This window comes from Mchenga conophoros, linkage group LG14 (assembly GCF_057382185.1).
Source record: "Mchenga conophoros isolate Kocher_MC1m ecotype Shallow Benthic linkage group LG14, M_conophoros_male_GT1.1, whole genome shotgun sequence".
Classification (NCBI taxonomy): domain Eukaryota; kingdom Metazoa; phylum Chordata; class Actinopteri; order Cichliformes; family Cichlidae; genus Mchenga; species Mchenga conophoros.
Genome location: NC_140539.1, coordinates 38,858,049 through 38,880,586, shown reverse-complemented (window position 1 = coordinate 38,880,586; position 22,538 = coordinate 38,858,049). Strand labels below are relative to the sequence as shown.

Genomic DNA, 22,538 nt, shown 5'->3' with positions numbered 1-22,538 from the left:
GGAAGGAGATGATGAAGAATTCAGAACTGATGAAAAATGGCAGGAGTAACTGTTAGGTAAATCACATTGGCTGGTAAAAGCAAAGAGTTCCTTCAGTGGGCTGGTTTCAGTCATTATGCAAATGTACTGTTTATAAGATTGAAACCTGCAGTCAGCTGAGACTGAAGAAGTCACCTGGATGAGTGATGAAACGTTTCTCCCACTGAAAACGCTACTTCCATATGAACAGAATCAACCATTTGGAGATCTGCTTACCTGGATGACTGAGCATCAAGACAAAGAGAAGTTAACCTTTATTTAGTGATATGACCAAATAGCAAAATGGACTTTTTGGGAGGAAGTCTGCAGAATTGAACCAAAAGCAATCTGGAATTCTTCTTCCCCTTCGGTTTTTTTTTTTTTTTTTGCAAATTTTTGTTCAGGCAAACGTGTTGAAAGAAGCCTTTAACTGTCAAAATTCTTGTTTTGGACCTCTAATAAAATCAGTCATGTCTGATATCTTTTCTGATATTGCTAAAAACCAAATTTGCTACCCTCTTCACTCATTTGGATGAGCAATTTAGGTTCTCACCACAGTGAGGACGCTGGTAGGTCAACACTTGGAATATCCCTAACACTTATATGAAGGAACAAATAGAAGAGCCATAAATATCTCTTTATCATAGTTCAATAAGTTTAAAGTGATTTGTCTTTGAAAGCTTTGTTGTAGCTTTACTCTTTTTTCAATATAGTGTAATCAAAGTTCCAATTTTCAAATGGGTTCAAATGGAGCGTTCCAACATATACACCAAATCTGACAATTGTCTTATTTAACCTGTTTGTCTGAAACAGGTCTCTACCTGTATAAAGAAAGGTTAAATAAAATAAAATTGACTTCATTCAAACAAAAGCATACAACATCACTCTCAAACTGAGATTTTGAAATTTAGCATTAGTCCACTTTGTTTTTTCCCTCCTTTCTTTCAGCTCAATCTTCAATATGCTTTGTCCACTATCCCTCCTGACATATTCAAACCATCTCAGCATTGCCTCTTTATTTGTCACTTGGGTTTGGTAAAAACAAACAAACAAGCAAACAAAAAAAAACTATTCAAGTACAATACAGATAGCTGAAAATTCTACTTAAGTACAGTAGTCATACCTGGGTCCTGGGTTAGTAACCAGACAAAAACATTCAAAAAGTCCTAGGAGTGAAGGGAACAGTTTACCCAGCCCAGGATAGGGTTACCACCCTGGAGCCAGGTCCGGGGAGGGGGCCTGGGGGCGAACGTCTGGCAGCTGGGTCTTAGTCCACGGGGCCCGCCCAGACACAGTCCAATAAATGGACATTAGCCCAGACTCCTGTAGGCCCATCACCAGCAGGAAGCACTCTAAGGGTCGGGTGCAGTGTGTGCTGGGCAGCTGCCAGGGGATTCTCACAAACCATCAGGCGACTCAGGTTGGTTGACACACCTCTACAATGTTGCATGTAGATCAGGGTGGAACCTCTTGACCGGGGTGGTGTTTTCCATCTTCAAGAAGCGGGGACCCGAGAGCATGCTCCAACTATAGGGGGGAATCACACTGCTCGGCCAGAGTTCGTCCATTAGTCGAATGTTGGATACCGGAGGAACAATGTGGTTTTCATCCTGGTCGTGGAACGCTGGCCCTGCTCTTCACGCTCTTGAGGATACTTGAGGGTGCATGGGAGTTTGCCCAGCCAGTCTACACGTGTTTCGTGTACTTGGAAAAGGTATTCAACTGTGTCCCTCTGAGTGTTCTGTGGGAGGTTCTTCGAGAGTATTTGGGTGTCTGGCACACTGATGGGGGCCATTTGATCCTTATACAACTTTTGCAAGAGCTTGTAATAGGTCATACTCATTTCCAGTGGGGTTTGGACTCTGCCAAATCTGTTCTTTGTCACTGATTCAGATTATTTGTACAGAATTTCAAGGAATAGCCAGGTGGTGGGAGGTTTCCACTGGGACTGCCTGAGAATTTCATCTCTGCTTTTCGCAGATAATATGGTTCTGTTGGCTTTATCAGGTGGTGGCCTCCAGTTCACACCGGAGCAATTCTCACGCCAGTGTGAAGCAGCGGGAATGACAATCAGCACCTCCAAATCTGAGGCCATGGTCTTCAGCAGAAAAAAGGGTGAAGTGCCCACTCCAGGTCAGGGACCTGGAATCTCCTCCCCAAGTGGAGGAGTTTAAGTATCTCTGGGTTTTCTTCACAAGTAAGGGAAGAAGATGGATTGGTGCAGCGTCTGCAGTGATACGGACGCTGTACAGGTCTGTCTATAAACTGTTGTCGAACAGATCCTGACTCAAGAGTCTGGATCACTGTATCACAGGACAGAATCTTGTTTTGATTTCTTTTGAAGGAATAACTGGACTATAAGAAATTTCAGAGTCATTATTTTGAATATGAATCTGTCATGATGGAGCAGGATAGACTCACGCACAGACTGCGAATCACAATAAACAGTTCCTTATTAACACAACTCCAAGTGCACCATATACAAGTGGGGAAAAGGGGGTCCAGGGATCTCAGGGGTCCACTGCCAGTCCACTCACTCCACATGGAAATCCTCCTCCTTCTACATGCCACACTTAAACTGCCACACTCACGTACAGGTTCTGAAACAGGGTCTCAAGACGGAGCAAGGAGAATCTATATACAGGGTCAAGGTATTTAATACTAAGAAAACATGAATAGAACTCGAAATGTTGGAAAGCCCAGAATTACACTAAGGAGTGTTACACAATAGTCCAGCGACGAAGGTCTCATAGCAAAATAACAGAAACAAAAGAGTTGTGTTGTCATGGTCCTCCTGGATGTCCCCTGTCCCCTCTCCCTCTGGTTTTTCTTTCTTTTTCTATCTGTCTGTGCTGTGTGGGTGCACTAACCACACCCTGTGTTTTAGAGGTGGATCTTCTGCCTACTTCAGCCAGACTGGGCACACCTGTTTCTGAACTTGTGATCTGCCGCTCCCTACTGAGGCTTGAGGAAGACGTCCATTTGATGCCAGACTGTTAATGAGATTGGTGTCTCAGTATGGAAATGTCTTGATACACGCTCAATCATCCAGGTAAGGAAATCCCAAAAAGTTGATTCTGTTCATCTGGAGTATGGAAATGTTTGTCTGCTTACCTTCTGCTTCTTTCTGTGCCGATATCTAGACCTGGGGTGTGAGTAAAAAGGAGGATTAAGGATCTGTTGAACTGGCGGAGTGTCGTAACTGAGGAGTTATGGATCAGACGGCTTGAAGGTTCCGCTATCGCTGGCAACTTGATGTTCTAATTGTAAAAAGACAAAAACGCACTGAACTTGGATTCTGAGTCTGTTTTCAGTCAGAAAACCTCAAACATGACAGGTATAGTACATGTACATTTTAAAACAGGAGTTTGCAGTGTAACTAATCAACTAAGTGTTTTATAAAACATGTTAGTGAACTTGTAGTCAAGTTCCTAAACTTAAAAAAAAAAGGTTTTGTTTTTTTTAATTGTGATAAACTTCTTCAAATTTAAAATTGTATTCAATTTTGGTTATTGTTATTGTGTCCACTTGTAAATAACATTTACGTTGTGCAAGTCTTACTTATTTTTCACTTTTTCTTTGTTATGCCACCTTTGTGTTGAACTGAATTTGGGTTTTAGCCCTTGTTGTTTATTTTTCTTGTCCTGGAGCTTCTAAATTATTCATTTTTGTCTTGAGACTTCTTTAAAGCTCTTATAATTATGCACCCTGCAAGCTTCTCCTTTTACTACATTTCCGTTAACATTTGACACTACTCAACAATTCTGTTTCTACTTGCTCTTGCTGGACTGGTTTGACAAGGTGTTAGAACTCAAAGGGCATAAGTAGCGTTTCTAATGCTGTTTGAATCTAACGTACTACTTTTGCAACTATCCCACTCAGATAAGTTTCCTTAGAAGTGCAGTATGCAGATGATCTGATGGATCCAAAAATGAATAACTCCAGTAAGTCCTATTATTTTCTTTTTCATATTTATTGTTTGTTTTTTTGTTTTGTTTTTTGAGGACTTTTAATAATAAAATGAATAATTAAAATAATCTTCAACCTGAGTGCCAATTTAGTTTTCTTTTCGCTCTTAGGTGCATCCTCTAGCAAGAAAAGGTAATCCCATGTTTACATCGTGCTTTCATTCCCTTAAACACATTTCTCATCTACTGATGAAGCTCATGATCTGAGTTGTTATGAAATTGAACACATTAAACTCCAAAAAAAAAAGAAAATGCATGGTTTTAATTTAAGTGGTGTACAAAGAGTCATCCTAAGGATGGTCAAAAGTAGATGAAAATTAAGGACTTGGATTAAAGAATTGAAAGTGGTTCTTTTGAGGCTACATTAGTCAAGTCTGGTTTTACTGGTTTCCCATATGCTAGCTCAATCCAAACAAGTGATGACTTGTTAAACTGAACCTACATGTTCCTAAAAAATATATATCTATAATGCTTTGTATGTATATTTATCATATAAGGGTTTCAGTCTTCATGCTCCAAGCTAGTGTGCTCTACCAGAGGCCTGGGAGCTTGAGGGTCCTGTTCCTTCTTCCTGATGTTGCTGTCATTCGGTATCACTACAGCTATCATTACAGCCGTCTGCTTCTGGTTGTCTACCACCACTATGTCCATTTGGTTAGCCGCCACCGTTTTGCCCATCTGTATCTTGAAGTCCCAAAAGATCTTTGGTCAGTTATTCTGCACCACCCTAGTAGGAGTCTCCCATGTTGATCTCAGGACTTCCAGTCCATACTCGGCCCAGATGTTCCTGTATTCTACGCCAGCCACTGGTTTGTTGGTTTTTTTTTTTTTTTTTTATATATATATGTAAATATTCATCACGAACTCATGGGGATGTGGTGAACAACACTAAAGGTCAACTTCAAGCCAATAGCGTCAGTCAGCATCAAGTGCGGGATCTACCAAGGAGATGCTCTGTCCCCCCTGATGTTCTGCAGGGGCCTGAAGAACAATATGGGCCTCGACAAAGGCATCATTTGGACACACCCCATTTGCTTGATACAGGCCTGGGGGTTTCAATGTCAGGTGTAACATCACTAGCAATCAAAAAACATTTTCAAATTACATCTGCCTGCCTCTGAATGTGTACATGTGGGTCGTGCTCACGACTACAATGTGTTTCTCTGGCAGACATTAGCATTCTGATGCTTTTTTTTTCTTTTCTTTTTTTTTTCCTCTCGACAGTCATCACAAAACATTAAAGTCCCCTGAACCCAGCTCTGCATCCTGTAAGACTATTAGGTCAAAGTCTGAACCACTTACATTTAAAGATGGACAATCTCCTTCCAAAAAGACGTGAGATGTTGCTCACATTTCAGTGTCAAACTTTGCACTGTTTAAGTTGTTGTTGTTGTTGTTTCTGATCCCCATTTATTGTATCTCAGCAGAGATCAGGAGAATCCTACGTCCCCTGAACCCAGCTCTGCATCCTGTAAGAGTACTTGGTCAAAGCCTGAACCACTTAACTTTCAAGATGGACAGTCTTCCTCAAAAAAGTCGTAAGGCTTCACTAACTGAGAAGGGGGGGGTGTCTTTCTGTTAGCATGATTAACCTACATTGAAGTGAGACATGTCATTGTGTTCTCTTCCTTTGATTTATTTACGCTGTAAATTTGTCCATTTTTAGATGTGAATGTGTTGCGCTCAGTCTGTTTTGTGACAGCTGCTCACAACTGCAGGCGGTCATGAGATCACAACGGTGTTAGTTAAACTACTGTACAAATCTTTCTGCTATAGATAAGCATTATTTACTGTTAACTACCTGTAGGTACTGCATGTAAACTATGACACATTACGCATAGTTTTATTTCTCTGCAGAGATCATCGGGACGGAACCAAGTCTGCCAGTTTTCCATCTATCCATAACAATCCTCAAGACTTGGACTCCATATTTGCAGTATGTGATTGTAGAACATTTTTCACCATCGTTAAAATCATTGAAAATTTATCTGTTTTGATGATCCTTGCAGTGCTATTAAGACTAGTGTTGTCAACTCCTACAACATTGCCTGATTGTGGTTCTGTCTGTTCTGTTACAGTTACTTCAGGAGGACATTATAGCATTTGTGAAGAATGAACTGCAGATGATTCAGAGTGTTTTGAGTCAAGGAAACTCTGACTGTTTAGAGACTCAGAAGAAGCACGAGGTGGGAGATGTTGGTGAAGAAAAGCAGATCCGGATCAGGAGAACAGCTTTTCTTAAGATCACACTGCAGTTCCTGAGGAGAATGAATCACAACGAACTAGCTAAGTCCATCCAGAGCAGTAAGACATATTAACAATACTGAGAAACAAATGATGATAATTACAATGACAAAAGCTATGACATCTAATGATGCCACAGTGATCCCTAATACTGTCATGAATTGCTGTGTGGTGGGCAGGAAGTGAACCTCAATGCAGGACTCATGAAAAAAGGAAATAAACTCAAAACAGGTTTAATACTGAAGTCTTTCGAAATATACATGCAAAAAACAGAAGATGGGCCTGGACCACTAAATTAGACTCTAAGGAAACACAGAACTAGGGACCACAGAACACTGAGGACAATGGGCAAATACACATGGTAATGTGACTAGTGGGGAGAATTCACTGGGAAAAAATCAGGAATAAGACAAGGGAGAGAAAACACAATACAAAGCACACAACATGAGAGGTTATCAAAGTAAAACAGGAAGTAACTGACAGAGTAAAAGCTAATGCCAAGATGTAGACTTGAACCTATGAACTGGACACAATCGGGGAAAAACTCAAAATGAACAGGAGAATAAACCTGAAGTGAGATGCTACCAGCATCAACATAACAAAACAAAAACTAAGGCTCAGCATATCCGTGTGATTATAAGTATACTGAATTTATTTGCTCACTTAAAACTTCCGTAAAAATCATGGAGAGAAAGAATGTAATACACAATCAAAAATCCAGAAAAAACAAACAAAGTTATACATACTAACTTTGTGGACTGCGCTGACTTTGCATTTTAACAGAGAGACAGAATGTCAACCAAAAATCCAGAAAAAAAAAAGCAAACAACTACTGAGACTGTTTGTGGCAGGGTGTGGTCTATGGCGCCACTGCAGGGAGGAGTATTGGCTTGCTGAATTAAGCAATGAAAAAGACATGGGTTAGATAGTAGCATTCATATAAATCTTTATGGTGCATCCCCAGATGTAAAGGTTTTACATGCCATGTGCACAAATCATGGAACAAATATAAATAATGGATGTAATACAGGTCTAAAAACTGAAGCCATTACAACTCCATTACACATGTGTACCGTATTTTTCAGACCATATAAGGCGCATTAAGCGAAACAAAACAGTCAGATAAGTCAAACTTTACTCAACTCATTCTTCTTGCTTCCTCCACTTCTGTACCATTGATTCATTAATGTTGAATTCTCAGGCAGCTGCTCTATTCCCATGTAGTTGCAGTATATTAATGACTAACCTCGTATTGTGGATGGATTATTTTCAGTTGTTCTCCTGACTGAAGTTTGGTCCGTTTAAAGCATCCTGTCTCTAACCATCGGGAACCCTCACATTAACTTTTATTGAGTGGAAAAAAAGTTAGCGTTCATCCTGCAGCTTCACCGTTTATGTTATGCTAACATAGCTGTGTCGCTAGCGATCACGTAGCGCATCATTATATACCAGCTAATCACACTTGAGCAACCCTACAAACGTCACTGCTGTTTAGTTTTCTGTCTTCATTTATGTTGGAAGTGACAGCAGAGCTGTACGTTTGAATTTTTCAGAAATCTCTCAGTCAGAACATGCTATATCATGCTTAGGTGGAAGCTAGCGAGCTAACTCCGTTAAATTTAATAAATTCTGTTTTCATGGACGCCTGGATGTTAAACTTAATTGTTACACCTGGTAAAGCCCCAACACTGATCATTTTATTAAAGATGAAAGAATTTAGACAGTTTTTAACTCTCAGTGATGCTGCTGTTTTCCTTTAACTTTGGGACCTGAAGCAGAAGGAATTTAGGAGCCAGATTACTCCGCGAGGTTCCTGACTACAGCAGTCGTAATGCTCTGACAATCCATCAAGCGGTGCGGCTTTGTAGCTTAGCAAAGTCATACTAAAACATTTTTGACAGATTTTTGAGCGCCGTGTACCACATTAAATTGGTTCGAGGTCAGTAAGTACAACCAGAATTCATCATAAGTCGCACCAGATTATAAGGCGTACTGTCGATTTTTGAGAAAATTAAAGCATATTAAGTGCGCCTGAAAAATACAGTACTCCAATATGTATTTAAAATCACTGGATTCTGTTTTTATTTGGATTTTACACACTGTCTAAACTCTTTTGAAAATGAGGTTGTATCACTTTTGCCATTGTTACTGCAAACTCCACTTGGTGTTATTACTGGTTTGTTTTATGTTTTGTTTTTGTTTGTTTGTTTTTTAATTCAGAAACTAACACAATGAACTGCCAGCGGAAAGTCAAATGTAATCTGAAGAAGAAATTCCAGGTTTTGTTTGAGGGAGTTGCTAAAGCTGGAAATCCAACGCTCCTCAATGAGATCTACACAGAGCTCTACATCACAGAGGGGGGAACTGGAAAAGTCAATGATGAACATGAAATCAGACAAATTGAAGCAGTATTTAAGAAAACAGACACAACAGAAACGACAATCAAATGTGAAGATATCTTTAAAACTTCATCTGAAAGAGATGGGCCAATCAGAACAGTGCTGACAAACGGAGTGGCTGGCATTGGGAAAACAGTCTTAACACAGAAATACACTCTTGACTGGGCTGAAGACAAAGCCAATCAGGACATTCAGTTTATATTTCCATTTACTTTCAGAGAGCTGAATGTGCTGAAAGAGAAAAAGTTCAGCTTGAAGAAACTTCTTCATCACTTCTTTTCTGAAACAAAAGGAGAAACCTACAACTATGACAAGCCCCAAGTTGTGTTCATCTTTGACGGTCTGGATGAGTGCCGCCTTCCTCTGGACTTCGAAAAAAATAAAACCTTGACTAATGTCAGAAAGTCGACTTCACTGGATGTGCTGCTGACAAACCTCATCAGTGGTAAACTCCTTCCCTCCGCTCGCCTCTGGATAACCACACGACCTGCAGCAGCCAATCAGATCCCTCCTGAGTATGTGCACATGGTGACGGAGGTCAGGGGGTTTTCTGATCCACAGAAGGAGGAGTATTTCAGGAAGAGATTCAGAGATGAGCGACAGGCTAGCATTGTCCTCAGCAATATCCAGACATCGCGAAGCCTCCACATCATGTGCCACATCCCAGTCTTCTGTTGGATCACTGCTACAGTTCTGGAAGATGTGCTGAAAACCAGAGGGGGAGGACAGCTGCCCAAGACCCTGACTGAAATGTACATCCACTTCCTGGTGGTTCAGGCCAAAGTGAAGAAGGTCAAGTATGATGGAGGAGCTGAGACATATCAATACTGGAGGAAGATGACAGAGTCTCTGGGAAAACTGGCGTTTGATCAGCTGCAGAAAGGAAACCTGATCTTCTATGAATCAGACCTGACAGAGAGTGGCATCGATATCAGAGCAGCCTCAGTGTACTCAGGAGTGTTCACACAGATCTTCAAAGAGGAGAGAGGACTGTACCAGGAAAAGTTGTTCTGCTTCGTCCATCTGAGCGTTCAGGAGTTTCTGGCTGCTCTTCATGTCCATCTGACCTTCATCAACTCTGGAGTCAATCTGCTTTCTGATGCACAATCTAAATCCAAGTTGTCCGAACTGTTATTTAAGGACAACGCAGCTACAAAGTTTTACCAGACTGCTGTGGACAAAGCCTTGCAGAGCCCAAATGGACACCTAGATCTCTTCCTCCGTTTCCTCTTGGGTCTTTCACTGGAAACCAACCAGAGTCTCCTGCAAGGTTTGCCAAGGCAGCAAGACAGTTGCTCAAAACCTAAACAGAAAACAATCCAATACATCAAAAAGATGATAACAAAAGTCTCTTCACGGAGAAGCATCAATCTGTTTTACTGTCTGAGTGAACTGAATGACAGTTCTCTAGTGGAGGAAATTCAAAAATCACTGAGATCAGGAAGACTCTCCACAAATGAACTATCACCTGCTCACTGGTCAGCACTGGTCTTCATCTTACTGTCATCTGAAGAAAATTTGGATGTGTTTGACCTAAAGAAATACTCTGCTTCAGAGGAGGCTCTTCTGAGGCTGCTGCCAGTGGTCAAAACCTCCAGCACAGCTCTGTAGGTTGATTTTTATAAATAACAATATATAGAAGCATGAAAGAAAAAAACACCATAAATTACTTCCATTTGTAATATTTGTAACTTTCTGTTTTTTCTCCCCAGACTAAGTGACTGTAAACTGACAGACAGAAGCTGCTTATTTCTGGCAAACGTTTTTAACTCCCCATTGTGTAATTTGGTTGAACTAGACCTTAGTAACAACAACCTCCAAGATTCAGGAGTGATCTCACTCTGTGCTGGACTGCAGAATCCAAACTGTCAACTGAAAACTCTCAGGTGTTTGTTTATTTTATTGTAAGGAAGACTTTTATTTCAATTTCAGTTTCTTAAATAAAACCAAATTTGTTTCTTTTAACATCTAGGTTGGACCAAAACAGCCTCACAAGCGCATGCTGTCAGGATCTCTCATCAGTCCTCAGCACCCAGTCCAGTCTGAGAACTCTGTCCCTGAATTATAACAAGCTGCAGAATTCAGCAGTGAAGCTGCTTTCTGATGGCTTGTCCAGTCCACAGTGTAAACTCCAAATTCTCGGGTTAGATAAATTTTACATTGCTCAGTGTGTGTGTGTGTGTGTGTGTGTGTGTGTGTGTGTGTGTGTGTGTGTGTACATATATAGCTCTGCACGCCGTCTCGTCTTCCCCAAAGATGAGCCCCACCATGGTGGTATCATCTGCAAACTTAATCACTGCGTTGTTGCGTTGTCTGAGTGGGTACTGACACAGTCATGTGTGTACAGAGTGTACAGTAGGGGACTTAGTACACAGTCTTGTGGAGAGTTGCTGTTAAGGCTGGGGAAAGATGAGGCCCCACTCTAACTCTCTGTACACGGTCTGACAGGAAGTCTCTGATCCAGCAGCAGGTGAACTTCTGCTGGATATTGAAGGAAGTTCAATATCCAGCAGTTTTATTATTGGTCTGTCCGGGAGTATTAATAATAATAATAATAATGGATTGGATTTATATAGCGCTTTTCAAGGCACCCAAAGCGCTTTACAATGCCACTATTCATTCACACACTGGTGGAGGCAGCTACAGTTGTAGCCACAGCTGCCCTGGGGCAGACTGACAGAAGCGAGGCTGCCATATCGCGCCATCGGCCCCTCTGGCCAACACCAGTAGGCAAGTAGGGTAAAGTGTCTTGCCCACGGACACAACGACCAGGACAGAGAGCCCAGGGATCGAACCGGCGACCTTCCGGTTACAGAATTGTATTGTATTGAAAGCACAGCTAAAGTCAACAAGGAGCAGCCTGTTGAGAGATGGTGGTGTGGAGCGTTGTAACAATGGCATCTTCAGTTGATCTGTTAGCTCTGTATGGAAACTGGAGCGGGTCAAGTGTGGGTGGCAGGCACAGGGTGGATCACACTGATGCAGTTTCTCCTGTACCGTGCCATTGGTGGCGGGAGTCTTTTAAATCACTGGCTAACGCAGGGGAGCATCAGTAGTGAGTCACGGATGGGAGTGGGCTTTCAAAGCTAGCAGGGACACCACTATGAATACAATACATAAACATTTTAGAACCGAGAAACAGCATGCCATGAAACCCAGCGCCATCTTTCCTGTGTTTCCTGAGTTCTTATTATGTCCTCCAGAAAGCTGTAGAAGTGGTGATAGTCCAACGTAATGTTCCTTGCACAGCGTAATCCCAAACTCAGAATATCACTTGTTGTTCCTAGAGTATTTAAAAGTAGAATGGGAGGCAGAGCCTTCAGTTTTCAGGCCCCTCTTCTGTGGAACCAGCTTCCAGTTTGGATTCAGGAGACAGACACTATCTCTACTTTCAAGATTAGGCTTCAAACTTTCCTTTTTGCTAAAGCATATAGTTAGGGCTGGACCAGGTGACCCTGAATCCTCCCTTAGTTATGCTGCAATAGGTGTAGGCTGCCGGGGATTCCCATGATGCATTGAGTTTTTCTTCTTCACTCACTATGTGTTTATACACCTCTACATTTATACAGTTTATGAACTGTACAGCCTATGCTTTGGATGTGTAATGGATGTACTGTTGATCCAGTTTATGGAATACTAGGAGATTTTATAAGTTTTTTTTGACAAGCTTGAATGTTTTATGAAGTGATGAATATGAACAGCAAAATGCCGTCTGGATATAAACAGGTTTTGTGATCAGTGGTATATCTTAGAATTCCATTGTTTTGTTTTTGGGGTTAAACATCTGAATCAAAACAAAAGTGTTTCTTTTAACATCTAGGTTGGAAAGAAACTGCCTCACAAATGCATCCTGCCAGATACTCTCATCAGTCCTCAGCACCCAGTCCTCCAGTCTGAGAACTCTGTCCCTGAATTACAATCTGCTGCAGGATTCAGGGGTGAAGCTGCTTTCTGTTGGCTTGTCCAGTCCACAGTGTAAACTCCAGAATCTCAGGTATGATGTATTTTACATAGAGGGAGTTTCAGTGCTCATCAAGACTCTTGAATATGCTCTCTCTCTCTCAGACATTACATACAAAGAACATTACAGACAATGGTAATATTTAAATATTGAAGTGAGTGTGTATGTTATATAATGCCTGTAATTCTATTAAATCCAGCAGTGAGTATTTGTGAGAGAGCAAATAGTAAGTGCAAAGAAAAGGAACAAACAAAAAAATAAATAAAGGTAACATAAAATAACATGAAAAAAATGTAATTAAATTTATTTTTATAGTGTCAAATTACAACAATTGCGTCAAGGCACTTTATATTGTAGAGACAAGATACTACAATAATAAATTGAAAAACTCAACAATTTGGGTTAGTTTTAGCCTCCTAACCCTCTCAGCCTCTGAGTCACTATAAGAAGAAACGAAATTACAATCATCTGCAGTGGTTCTGTAGATCCCCGAGAGCTTGACAGAAAAGGCTGGTGTTAGTGCTCCACATAATATGAACCTAGAAAGCAGATGTGAGAATAGTATATGGTTCAGACTGTGACTACATTGTGATGAGATGGGAACACACCTTTTGCTTAACAAAAAAGCAAAAACTTTCATCAAAATTACATAATCTGAGTAAAAAATACTGAAGTAACTATGATTTATCACGGGCAGTGCCAACTGCAATGTCATCAGAGAGAAGCAGTAATAATGTCACTTTCAATTTATTGTTATTTTTATCAAAATATATTTTAAAAACATTATTTATAATATTATTTTGTACATCAATCTAATACAGCAAGAGAAGCGTGAGGGGCACTGGTGTTGTAAACATTATTTGATATTATTAATATTATTTGTGGTATGCCATTTTAAAAAGTGTAACATTACTTTAAAAACACATAGCTCTGTTAAAGTGACTCATTAAATGACTCGTTTTCTATTATAATTGAATACCATCTAATGTGCGTGGGGTTGTTATAGCAAGGCAGCTGAGCGTCCTGTGATGTAATTAGTATTTCACACGAACACCACAAGAAAGGTGGACATCGAGGCTGCAGGTGGATCCTCTCTCATGCCCTGGATTGTTGATTACCTGACAGGAAGACCACAGTATGTGCATCTTCAACATTTTGTGTATGACTAGAGGACCAGCAACACAGGGGCACCACAAGGGGCCGTCCTCGCCCCCTTCCTCTTCATTCTACACCACAGATTTCAGCCACTGCACAGAGACCTCCGTCTTCAGAGGTTTTCTGCCGACTCTGCGGTGGTCGGATGCATCAGTGACGGTGATGAGACAGAGTACCAGGCTGTGGTCGACTGTGTGTGAGCAGAATCATCTGCAGCTCAACGTGGCAAAGACCAAAGAATCAACTGTTGGCTGAAAACTGAGGTCATTGTGACCATTATGACCTCAGCCTCTTAGAAAACAACAGAAAATCATTTGCAAGAAATTTATGAGTGATCTTTGATAGCAATTTAATCTTTGATAAACAGATGAACAATGTAATCAAAACTAGCTTCTTTCATCTTCGCCTCCTTGCAAAAGTTAAGCCTTTTCTCTGCTTCAGAGATTTTGAGAAAGCGATCCATGCCTTCATCTCACCTCGACTTCTGTAGCCTCTATTCTGGTGTTACCTCGTCATCTACTGGCTGACTGCAGCTGGTCCAAAACACTGCAGCAGGGCTCCTAACTGGCACACGCAAGCGAGATCACATATCTCCCATACTTGCATCATTACACTGGCTGCCAGTCAGTTTTCAAATTGATTTTAAGATTTTAACACTTGTTTTTAAGACGCTGCATGGACTAGCTCCTGCATATCTTTCTGATCTTCTAACCTGGTATACTCCTGCAAGATCTTTGAGGTCTGCGGACCAAATGCTACTAGTTGTCCCAAGGTCCAGATTAAAACTCTGAGGAGACCGGGCATTTGTGGCGGCTGCTCCTAAATTGTGGAACACTTTGCCTCTGCACATCAGGACCTCCTGGAGACTTTCAAAACCCATCTAAAGACCTATTTTTATTGTCTTGCTTTTAAATCAGTATGAGTCTGTAACTATTGTTTTTATTATCATTCTATGATTCTCTTCCCCTCTAACTTTATCCTATTTTATGTCTTTTGCTTTAACTATTTTTATTGTACCGCAATCTACAGGAAGTGCCAGAGTCGTCTCTGTTGTCTTTCAACATCTGAGTCGGTTTGTTTTAGCAATGTAAACATAGTTGTTATTCAGACCTAATTTTCCACCTAAAATCATCCCTGTACTCCAACAATACAGCCACAATCTTTAATGAGCACAGTCCAATCAGTACTTGCCAAAAGAAAAGAGGCTATGAAGAAATACAGCATTATGTATTGGAGGTGCTGTAAGTGATCGGTCCTAGAAAACTAAGATTGCACTGCTTAATTGATCATTTCTTCATTTTTACACTTTCAGGTTGTCTTTCTGTTTTCTGTCATCGGGAAGTTGTGGTTTTCTGGCTTCAGTTTTCAGCAATCAGCCTTCCAGCCTGAGAGAACTGGATATGAGCCACAATGCACTGTTGGATTCAGGAGTCAAGCAGCTCTGTGTTGGTCTACAGAGTCGATTCTGTAGACTGGAAACTCTCAGGTCAGAGTTCTAACTGTAATATTGCACGCTGATTTTTTTCTATCATCCCCACTTTCTTTTTGTGTGGCTTAATCAGTAATTAACATACTCCCCCCCCCCCCCCCCCCCCCCCCCCCCCCAGCCTGGGGTTCTGTGGGCTGACAGAGAAAAGCTGTGAATTTCTGGGTTCACTTCTCAGCTCCAAGGCCTGTCATCTGAAAGTGGTTAATTTAAGTGCCAATAAATTGCTGGATTCAGGAGCGATGAGGCTTTCAGCTGAACTACAAAGTCCTGATTGTCAAATAAAATCTCTCAGGTAAGGAATCCTTAAATCAGACAAATTAGCTGTGTTCTATGCACTGGCATACTTATACACATTGAGTTGCTTGGGTCTTCACAACCTGATTAGCAGACAGCAAGCTGTCATTTCTTGATGACATTTACAAAAATGGATTTCACAGCAGTGGGGAATACGTTTCATTACAGTAGATGTCTTTCTGAAAACGCTATAAGTATTTATTTTTTTTAAACATTTATTTATTGGTTTTAACCGGTTTTACATGGTGCACTGTGAGCATTAAAAAAAATAAAGTAAAAAATAAATAAATACATTAATAAAAACAAAATCACAACAACAATAGAAACAACATAGTAATAGAAACAAAAACAAAGCAAACCATAACAGGAGGGAAGGGCAGATATACAAATCGAGTCAGAGTTTCAGGCTGTTAAGTCCACAGTGTGCACGCTGCAGTTCTCCAGAAAGTTGTAGAATTTTGACCATAAAGCCCAAAACTTGTCCAGTTTATTTCTTAATGCAAAAGTTATTTTCTCCATAGATAGTATAGATGTCAGTCCATTAAGCCACTGAGTTAGTCATAGCAACACAGCGCTTGGCTTCCAAAAGTCCAGTCGTTAACAGAGCTCTGTTGTTTGCAGCAGGTACAAAATTATTTGGGTATATATTTAAAATACATATTTTAGGATGAAGTGGAATCACATCACCAATAATTTGACTCAACACATTTATTACCTTTTCCCAAAAGATTTTCACATGTGGACATTCCCATATACAGTGAAATAAAGTGCCCCTGTCCACTCCACACTTAATACAGGTGTCTGGGATGTTTGAGTTAAAATGATGCATTTTTGATGGAGTAAGATATTGTCTTGTTAAACATTTATATAGAAGTAGTCGAGATTGCACATTGTTAAGTTGAAATATTAATTGTCTGACTCTGGGCCAAGGAGCATGATTTATAGCACTCATCATCAGATATTTCCATTTGCAAATCCTTCCTCCAAGCCTCTAAAATAGACTGTGTTGATTCTTTGGAATTTTCTGTAAATAATTTATACAATGCAGAAACTCGGCCTCTCCCATTTAGATGCTTTATAACTGTGTTCTCTAGAGAGGAGGAGGTGGGATTTCTAAGCTGTCACCTTGTGTGGTTGAGATAAAATTTCTTAATTGAAGAAATTTAAAAAAATATTTGACAGGAATAGAAAAAGTACTTCTAAGTTGTTCAAAAGACATAAGAGTATTATTCCTAAACATATCAGACACTTTTCTTATACCTTGATCGAACCAAAATCTAAAACCTGCATCCGCCCTACCAGGAAGAAACCGAGACAGTTGGATCATTTCTCCGAAGTAGTTATGTGTTTCAAACCAGATCATTATAGTGTTTTTTAGAAAGGGGTTCTTAGTTTGCTTATTTAGTGTCTTCCTGTCGGCTGAGTAAAGATATAAGTTAGCGGAAATTTTGATTTCTGTAGACTCCATAGAAACCCACACTGGAATTTGCTCATTAACAAAATAAAACATTGCTGCTCTGATTTGAGCAGCCCAGAAGTACCACTTTAAATTTGGAAGTTGTAAACCCCCTCTTTCATAAGGAAGGTATAATAATGAGATTCTGAGTCTTGGTCTTCTGTTGTTCCAAATAAAGTTTCGGAATAGTTTTTGCAAATCTAAGAAGAAAGAGTTTGGTGGTATTGATTGAAAAAGGTAAAGATATTTTGGCAAAATTGACATTTTTAGTATATTAATACGACCAATTAAAGATATAGGTAGTTTCATCCATCTGTGTAGAAGTGCAGTAACTGACGTCGTTAAGGAATTATAATTGGATGCCAGAATATTTTCAATTGAGGGGGTTAATTTCACACCCAGATAAGTAAACCCATGTTCAGATAGCAGAAAGGGAGTATTGATTGGAGGATTTTGTCGTTTCATTTTTATTCAAAAATAATATTTCGGATTTATCAAAATTTATTTTGTAACCCGAAAATGTACTAAATGTATTAATGAGACTTAATATGGATGGTATTGATTTGTTTGAATTAGTGCAGAACAGGATCACATCATCTGCTATAAGTATTGTTATTGCCAATGTCATGTGCAAACAGTGCAGAGTAGCTACATAAATTCTACTCACACCGAAGTTGATTATTTGTTAATAGTTTTACATCCTTGCTACATATATTTATTACTTCTAGATTGAACTAATTCATTATTATCAGGATTTCCTAAAAACTCCCTGAAAAAGCCTTCAGCTGATCCAAAATGCTGCTTTCAGACTCCTGGCTTACACGGTTCCTACGGTATTTAAAAGTAGGCTTTGAGGTGCTGCAGTATTCCTGAACAATAAGAATCAGCTCTCAGACAATATTGGTGGTGGTCAGAGGGCCCGGTGGCGCCAGTGTCCGGCAGCCTCGCCTCTGTCAGTGCGCCCCAGGGTGGCTGTGGCTACAATGTAGCTGCCATCACCAGTGTGTGAATGTGTGTGTGAATGGGTGGATGACTGAATGTAGTGTAAAGCGCTTTGGGGTCCTTAGGGACTAGAAAAGCGCTATACAAATGCAGACAATATCGCCACATAAGCAATGATGTAGGAGAAGACGTCAAAACTGCATATACAACTACTGTCTATAAACAGCATGTCTCTGAGCTTGCTTGCTCATAAGGGTCCATCTGACATACAATTTATTCTCTGCCTACTGTTTTTTGCTTTTGTAGTCTGTCAGCCTGCTGGATAGGTGAGAAAGGATGCATTTCTCTGGCTTCAGCCCTCACATCCAACCCCTTCAGCCTGAAGGAGCTGGACCTGAGCTACAATCATCCTGGTGACTTGGGAGCAAAACTGCTTTCTGCTAAACTGAAGGATCCCCAGTGCAGCCTTGAGACTCTCAGGTATAAAGAGCCTTTTTGTCATGCACAGATGTCTAAGCATCATGTTTGTGAACTAACCCATTATAATATAATGGGTGTATCAGTATAATCTCATTATTATACACCCATTATATTATATATCACCCATTAACCAGATCAAAGTTGATACTGATCATCTTCAGTGCAGAATTCAAGGTTGTGACATTCATGTGATTCTTACATGACTGAAAACAAGAACACTGTATTTTTTCAAATACAAAATATTTGTCGATGTGTCTCATTATGCTTTATTCATAAAAATGTGGCCCCTTTATGCATTTTCTCAGATTATGTTTACTTCATCCATCCATGATCGGCTTCATGAGTAGTTGTGGGAATAGCAGTCTTAGTGTCATGAATCGGCTGTGGCACGCAGGATGTAGGACCCAAAACACAGGACACTCAGATGGAGGAGTAAACTCAAAGAGGCTGCTTTTATTGCAGTAGCAGAAAAAACTCCATAAACAATAAACTTGCAAAAACTAAACTAAACTAGAAACTAATACTAAACACTAAGAAACCTAGGGACGAGGCGCACAAAGGGAAACCACACAGCATGAGGGGACGACGCGACACTGACACAGGGCTAAAATACACCGAGGGATAACGAGGGGATGGGACACAGGAGGAGAGCACAGCTGGGAGTAATCAAACACAACAAGATCAGAGGAAGCCAAACTAGAGACTAACAAAGTAAAACAGGAAACACAACACGTAGACGCGGATTTGACAAGGGGAGACTGGGTCTGTCTCTCAGTGGGACAAAACCACCAGGAGGCATCCTAACTGGAGTAGCAGCTCTTCCTCTTTTAAATGATGGATGAAAATAGCAGAAAGACAACTAAGACAGTCCCACAACATCCAGAATGTTACAGAACCTGAGACAAATCTCATTCACCCCACGGAGCAGACTACTGAGACTTATATGGGCGACCGTGACTCAGGCGGTTGGGAAGCGTATCTGTAACCGGAAGGTCGCCGGTTCGATCCCTGGGCTCTCTGTCCTGGTTGTTGTGTCCTTGGGCAAGACACTTTACCCTACTTGCCTACTGGTGTTGGCCAGAGGGGCCGATGGTGCGATATGGCAGCCTCGCTTCTGTCAGTCTGCCCCAGGGCAGCTGTGGCTACAACTGTAGCTGCCTCCACCAGTGTGTGAATGAATAGTGGCATTGTAAAGCGCTTTGGGTGCCTTGAAAAGCGCTATATAAATCCAATCCATTATTATATGCCTCATTCTTACTTAATCCTTACTTAACATGTTGTATCAGGAAAAATGTAAAAAACACTTTTCACTAACAAATCGAACTATGGAAAGCATAAGCTGCATGAGACATGCGTAAAATACATATAAAACTGACTATTAGATTGCTTTTTTTTAAAATTAATTTTCATTTTGAAAATAATAAATGTAATTATTATACAGCACGGTGGTTAGCACTGTAGCCGCACAGCAACAAGATCCTGAGTTCAATTCCACCATCATCCCCGGGTCTTTCTGTGTGGAGTTTGCATGTTCCCGTGTTTGTGTGGGTTCCTTACGGGTACTCTGGCTTCCTCCCACAGCCCAAAGACATGCAGCTTGTGGGGATAGGTTCATCGATTAGTCTAAATTTCCCATAGGTGAGAATACGGGAGTGAATGTGAGCGCGAATGATTTTTTACTCTTCGTTTCAGGCTGGACTACTCAGGAGCAGAGGGTGCGAAGAAGGGTAAGTAATTCATGAAGTCTTTTTTTTTAACTGGGAAGCTCAATACTATGTTTAATTCCTGAAAATGTGTCAATAACAGTGTGCGCTAGTTTGCATTAATGTAACCTACATGAACGTGTTATTAATGGCACCTGTGGTTAGTTAACTGAATCGTCAGCATCCTGCTGCACACAAAGGTTTTGATATTCATGTTCAAACACTGCTGTAGATTTCAATGTGCAAATAAAAGAGGCCTGAAAGTGTGTAGACTGAAGATTTTTCAAAGCAAAAAACAAAATAACTTCAAGTGTTTTATTCATAAAGCGAAACTTTCAAAGCGCTCTTTAATATTCAAACATGTGTATAACCCCAAAAGTTGATTCTGTTGATCTGGACGCAGCGTTTTCAGTGTTAGAAACGTTACATCATCATCAGCTGACTGCAGGTTTCAACCTTATGAACAACATTTGCATAATGACTGAAACTAGCACTGAATGAACTGTGAGGTCAGCTCTTTGACATTTCTCCAGATGAACATGATTTACTTACCCTGACGACTGAGCATGCATCAGGACAAATGTGTAAAACCTGTAAGAAACACTGCAGTGATGAAACATCTCAGTGTTGTATATTTTTCTTCCAACAGTTGCCTGCAGTCTCACACTGGACCCCGATACAGCTCACAGGAACCTTGCTCTCTCTGCAGACAGAAAGGCAGTACTTGGGTCAAAACGACCAATTTTACATTCACGGTGGGAATTATTTCCTAGCAGTCCAGAGGTTTATTATAAGTGGGAGCAGGTGCTATGTACACAGGGTCTCACTGGTTTACATTACTGGGAGGTAGAGTGGAAGGGAACTGTTTCCATAGGTGTAACTTACAAAGCTGGACCTGACAAAGGTCCAGATGAATCCTGGCATGGAGGAAATGACAGATCCTGGATGCTGCTCTGCAAAGATAATCATTACTCAGCGTGGCACGATTACAAAGTGACAGAAATACGACTTTCTCGGCGCCCCGCTGGTTTTCAAAAAGTCGGAGTTTTTTTGGACTGGCCAGCTGGCATTTTGTCCTTCTATGATGTCACCTCTGACACTCGGCTCCACCTCCACACCGTTTTCTGCAGGTTCACTGAGCCCCTCTACCCTGCACTGTGGTTCTGGTTTACACTTGAAATGTCCAAGTGCTCAGCAGCTTTGTGTGACCCGCAGGGATAGCAGTCACCAAATGTAAACAACTACTTAAGTGCCACACAGAACAACCTTTGCACACACTGTGATCACCTGACCACATATTTTGAGACACGTCAGACTTTGATGCAGAAATATTTTATTATGTTTTTCTCTGAAAAAAGTGTTTGATCACCAAGTCTCTGACCCTAATGGTTAAGACTGGAATTTAGAGTAATTGGAAGCAGCCATAGTCAGTCTCTGCATGAATAATGATTCCATCATAAATACCTGCTCATTATTAAGTTAGCCCAGGGATTAAAGAGCTGTCCTGCTCATGTTCACTTCTAAAGTGTTTTTCTTGGACTCCAGCGTAGCTTTGTTCAGTTTATTTATCTTACATGAGGACTTATGTACTTGCCTTGTTTATGAATACTTCAGGACCTCATAGAGCACATTGTTATATTAATTAACATTACATAGTTATATTTGCAATGATACAATAATGTGTTCTGTTAGATATATTTCATGTATCTGCTGATCATTTGTAATCTTTTGTTCTGGTCATGATTAAATAAATGCTTTTTAACAGAAGAACTGTGTGTACCATATGCTCTGCAATTCCCACAACGCTGTGCAGGACTCAGTGACTGAAGCACATCTTTAGTCTTCATACTACATCCTGGGGCATACGTCACAAATCTGTGGTTCTGAATCTTTATCTGGATCATGTGACTCTTTCATCCAACTACAGTGGCTCTCTGTGGCTTTGACAAAAAACAAATTACTACTGTTGCTTGTTAAAAAGTCCTCCTGCCTCCCTGCAGTACCTCAGATCCTAATATGCCTACACTGCACCTAAGGAGGCGGTGCTTCCTCTGCTCCGCAGAGCAGAGGTTGTTGAAGTCATCAGAGCAGGTCCTCACCTACACAGCAGAGATTCAGAGAGTAAAAAGGGACGTCCATGTTGTCAAACTTGAGCTTGGGGCTGTGTCCACAGATTGTCCACCCTGAATCAGAGATATAGACTGTGTCTCAATTCAGGGGCTGCATCCTTTGAAGGCCGATTACGTCACAGCAACGAGACGAAGGCTGCTTCAAATGCATCCTTCATTTCCCCGAATTTGAAGGATGGCTCGGGTGTGTCCTTCACTTTTGGAAGCGTTTCATGTAAATATTTTCTTCCGAGCCTGCAGAGCAGACAAAAGTGGAACTTCAAGACTCCTGACATTCTTGGGGGCAAAGCAGTTATGATT

At 40.7% G+C, this 22,538-nt stretch overlaps 1 protein-coding gene across 4 annotated transcripts; it reads left to right on the top strand.

Moving 5' to 3' along the window:
- Positions 1–3,008: 3,008 nt before the first annotated feature.
- LOC146560368 (NACHT, LRR and PYD domains-containing protein 3-like) lies at positions 3,009–21,867 on the top strand. 4 transcript variants are annotated; one of them, XM_085244440.1, is made up of 17 exons: positions 3,009–3,070; positions 3,162–3,355; positions 3,901–3,962; positions 4,098–4,119; positions 5,211–5,321; positions 5,414–5,524; positions 5,844–5,922; positions 6,065–6,290; positions 8,451–10,236; positions 10,342–10,515; positions 10,602–10,772; positions 12,450–12,623; positions 15,058–15,231; positions 15,353–15,526; positions 18,233–18,406; positions 20,099–20,133; positions 20,759–21,867. In XM_085244440.1, exons 3-17 carry the CDS (start codon positions 3,938–3,940, stop codon positions 21,328–21,330), a joined length of 4,008 nt encoding a protein of 1,335 aa, XP_085100566.1. In that variant the 5' UTR covers positions 3,009–3,070; positions 3,162–3,355; positions 3,901–3,937; the 3' UTR covers positions 21,331–21,867. The 4 variants fall into 4 exon arrangements, with proteins under 4 accessions (XP_085100566.1, XP_085100565.1, XP_085100567.1 ...); XM_085244439.1 differs by having other exon boundaries at positions 5,411–5,524; XM_085244441.1 differs by lacking the exon at positions 5,211–5,321 and having other exon boundaries at positions 5,411–5,524.
- Positions 21,868–22,538: the final 671 nt, after the last annotated feature.

Excerpts from the sequence above, each read along its gene's own strand:
- LOC146560368 (XM_085244439.1), top strand. The coding sequence starts at position 3,938 with ATGGATCCAAAAATGAATAACTCCA. Across the intron at positions 5,923-6,064 it reads ACTTGGACTCCATATTTGCA|TTACTTCAGGAGGACATTAT; the intron begins GTATGTGATTGT and ends GTTCTGTTACAG. Across the intron at positions 15,527-18,232 it reads TGTCAAATAAAATCTCTCAG|TCTGTCAGCCTGCTGGATAG; the intron begins GTAAGGAATCCT and ends TTGCTTTTGTAG.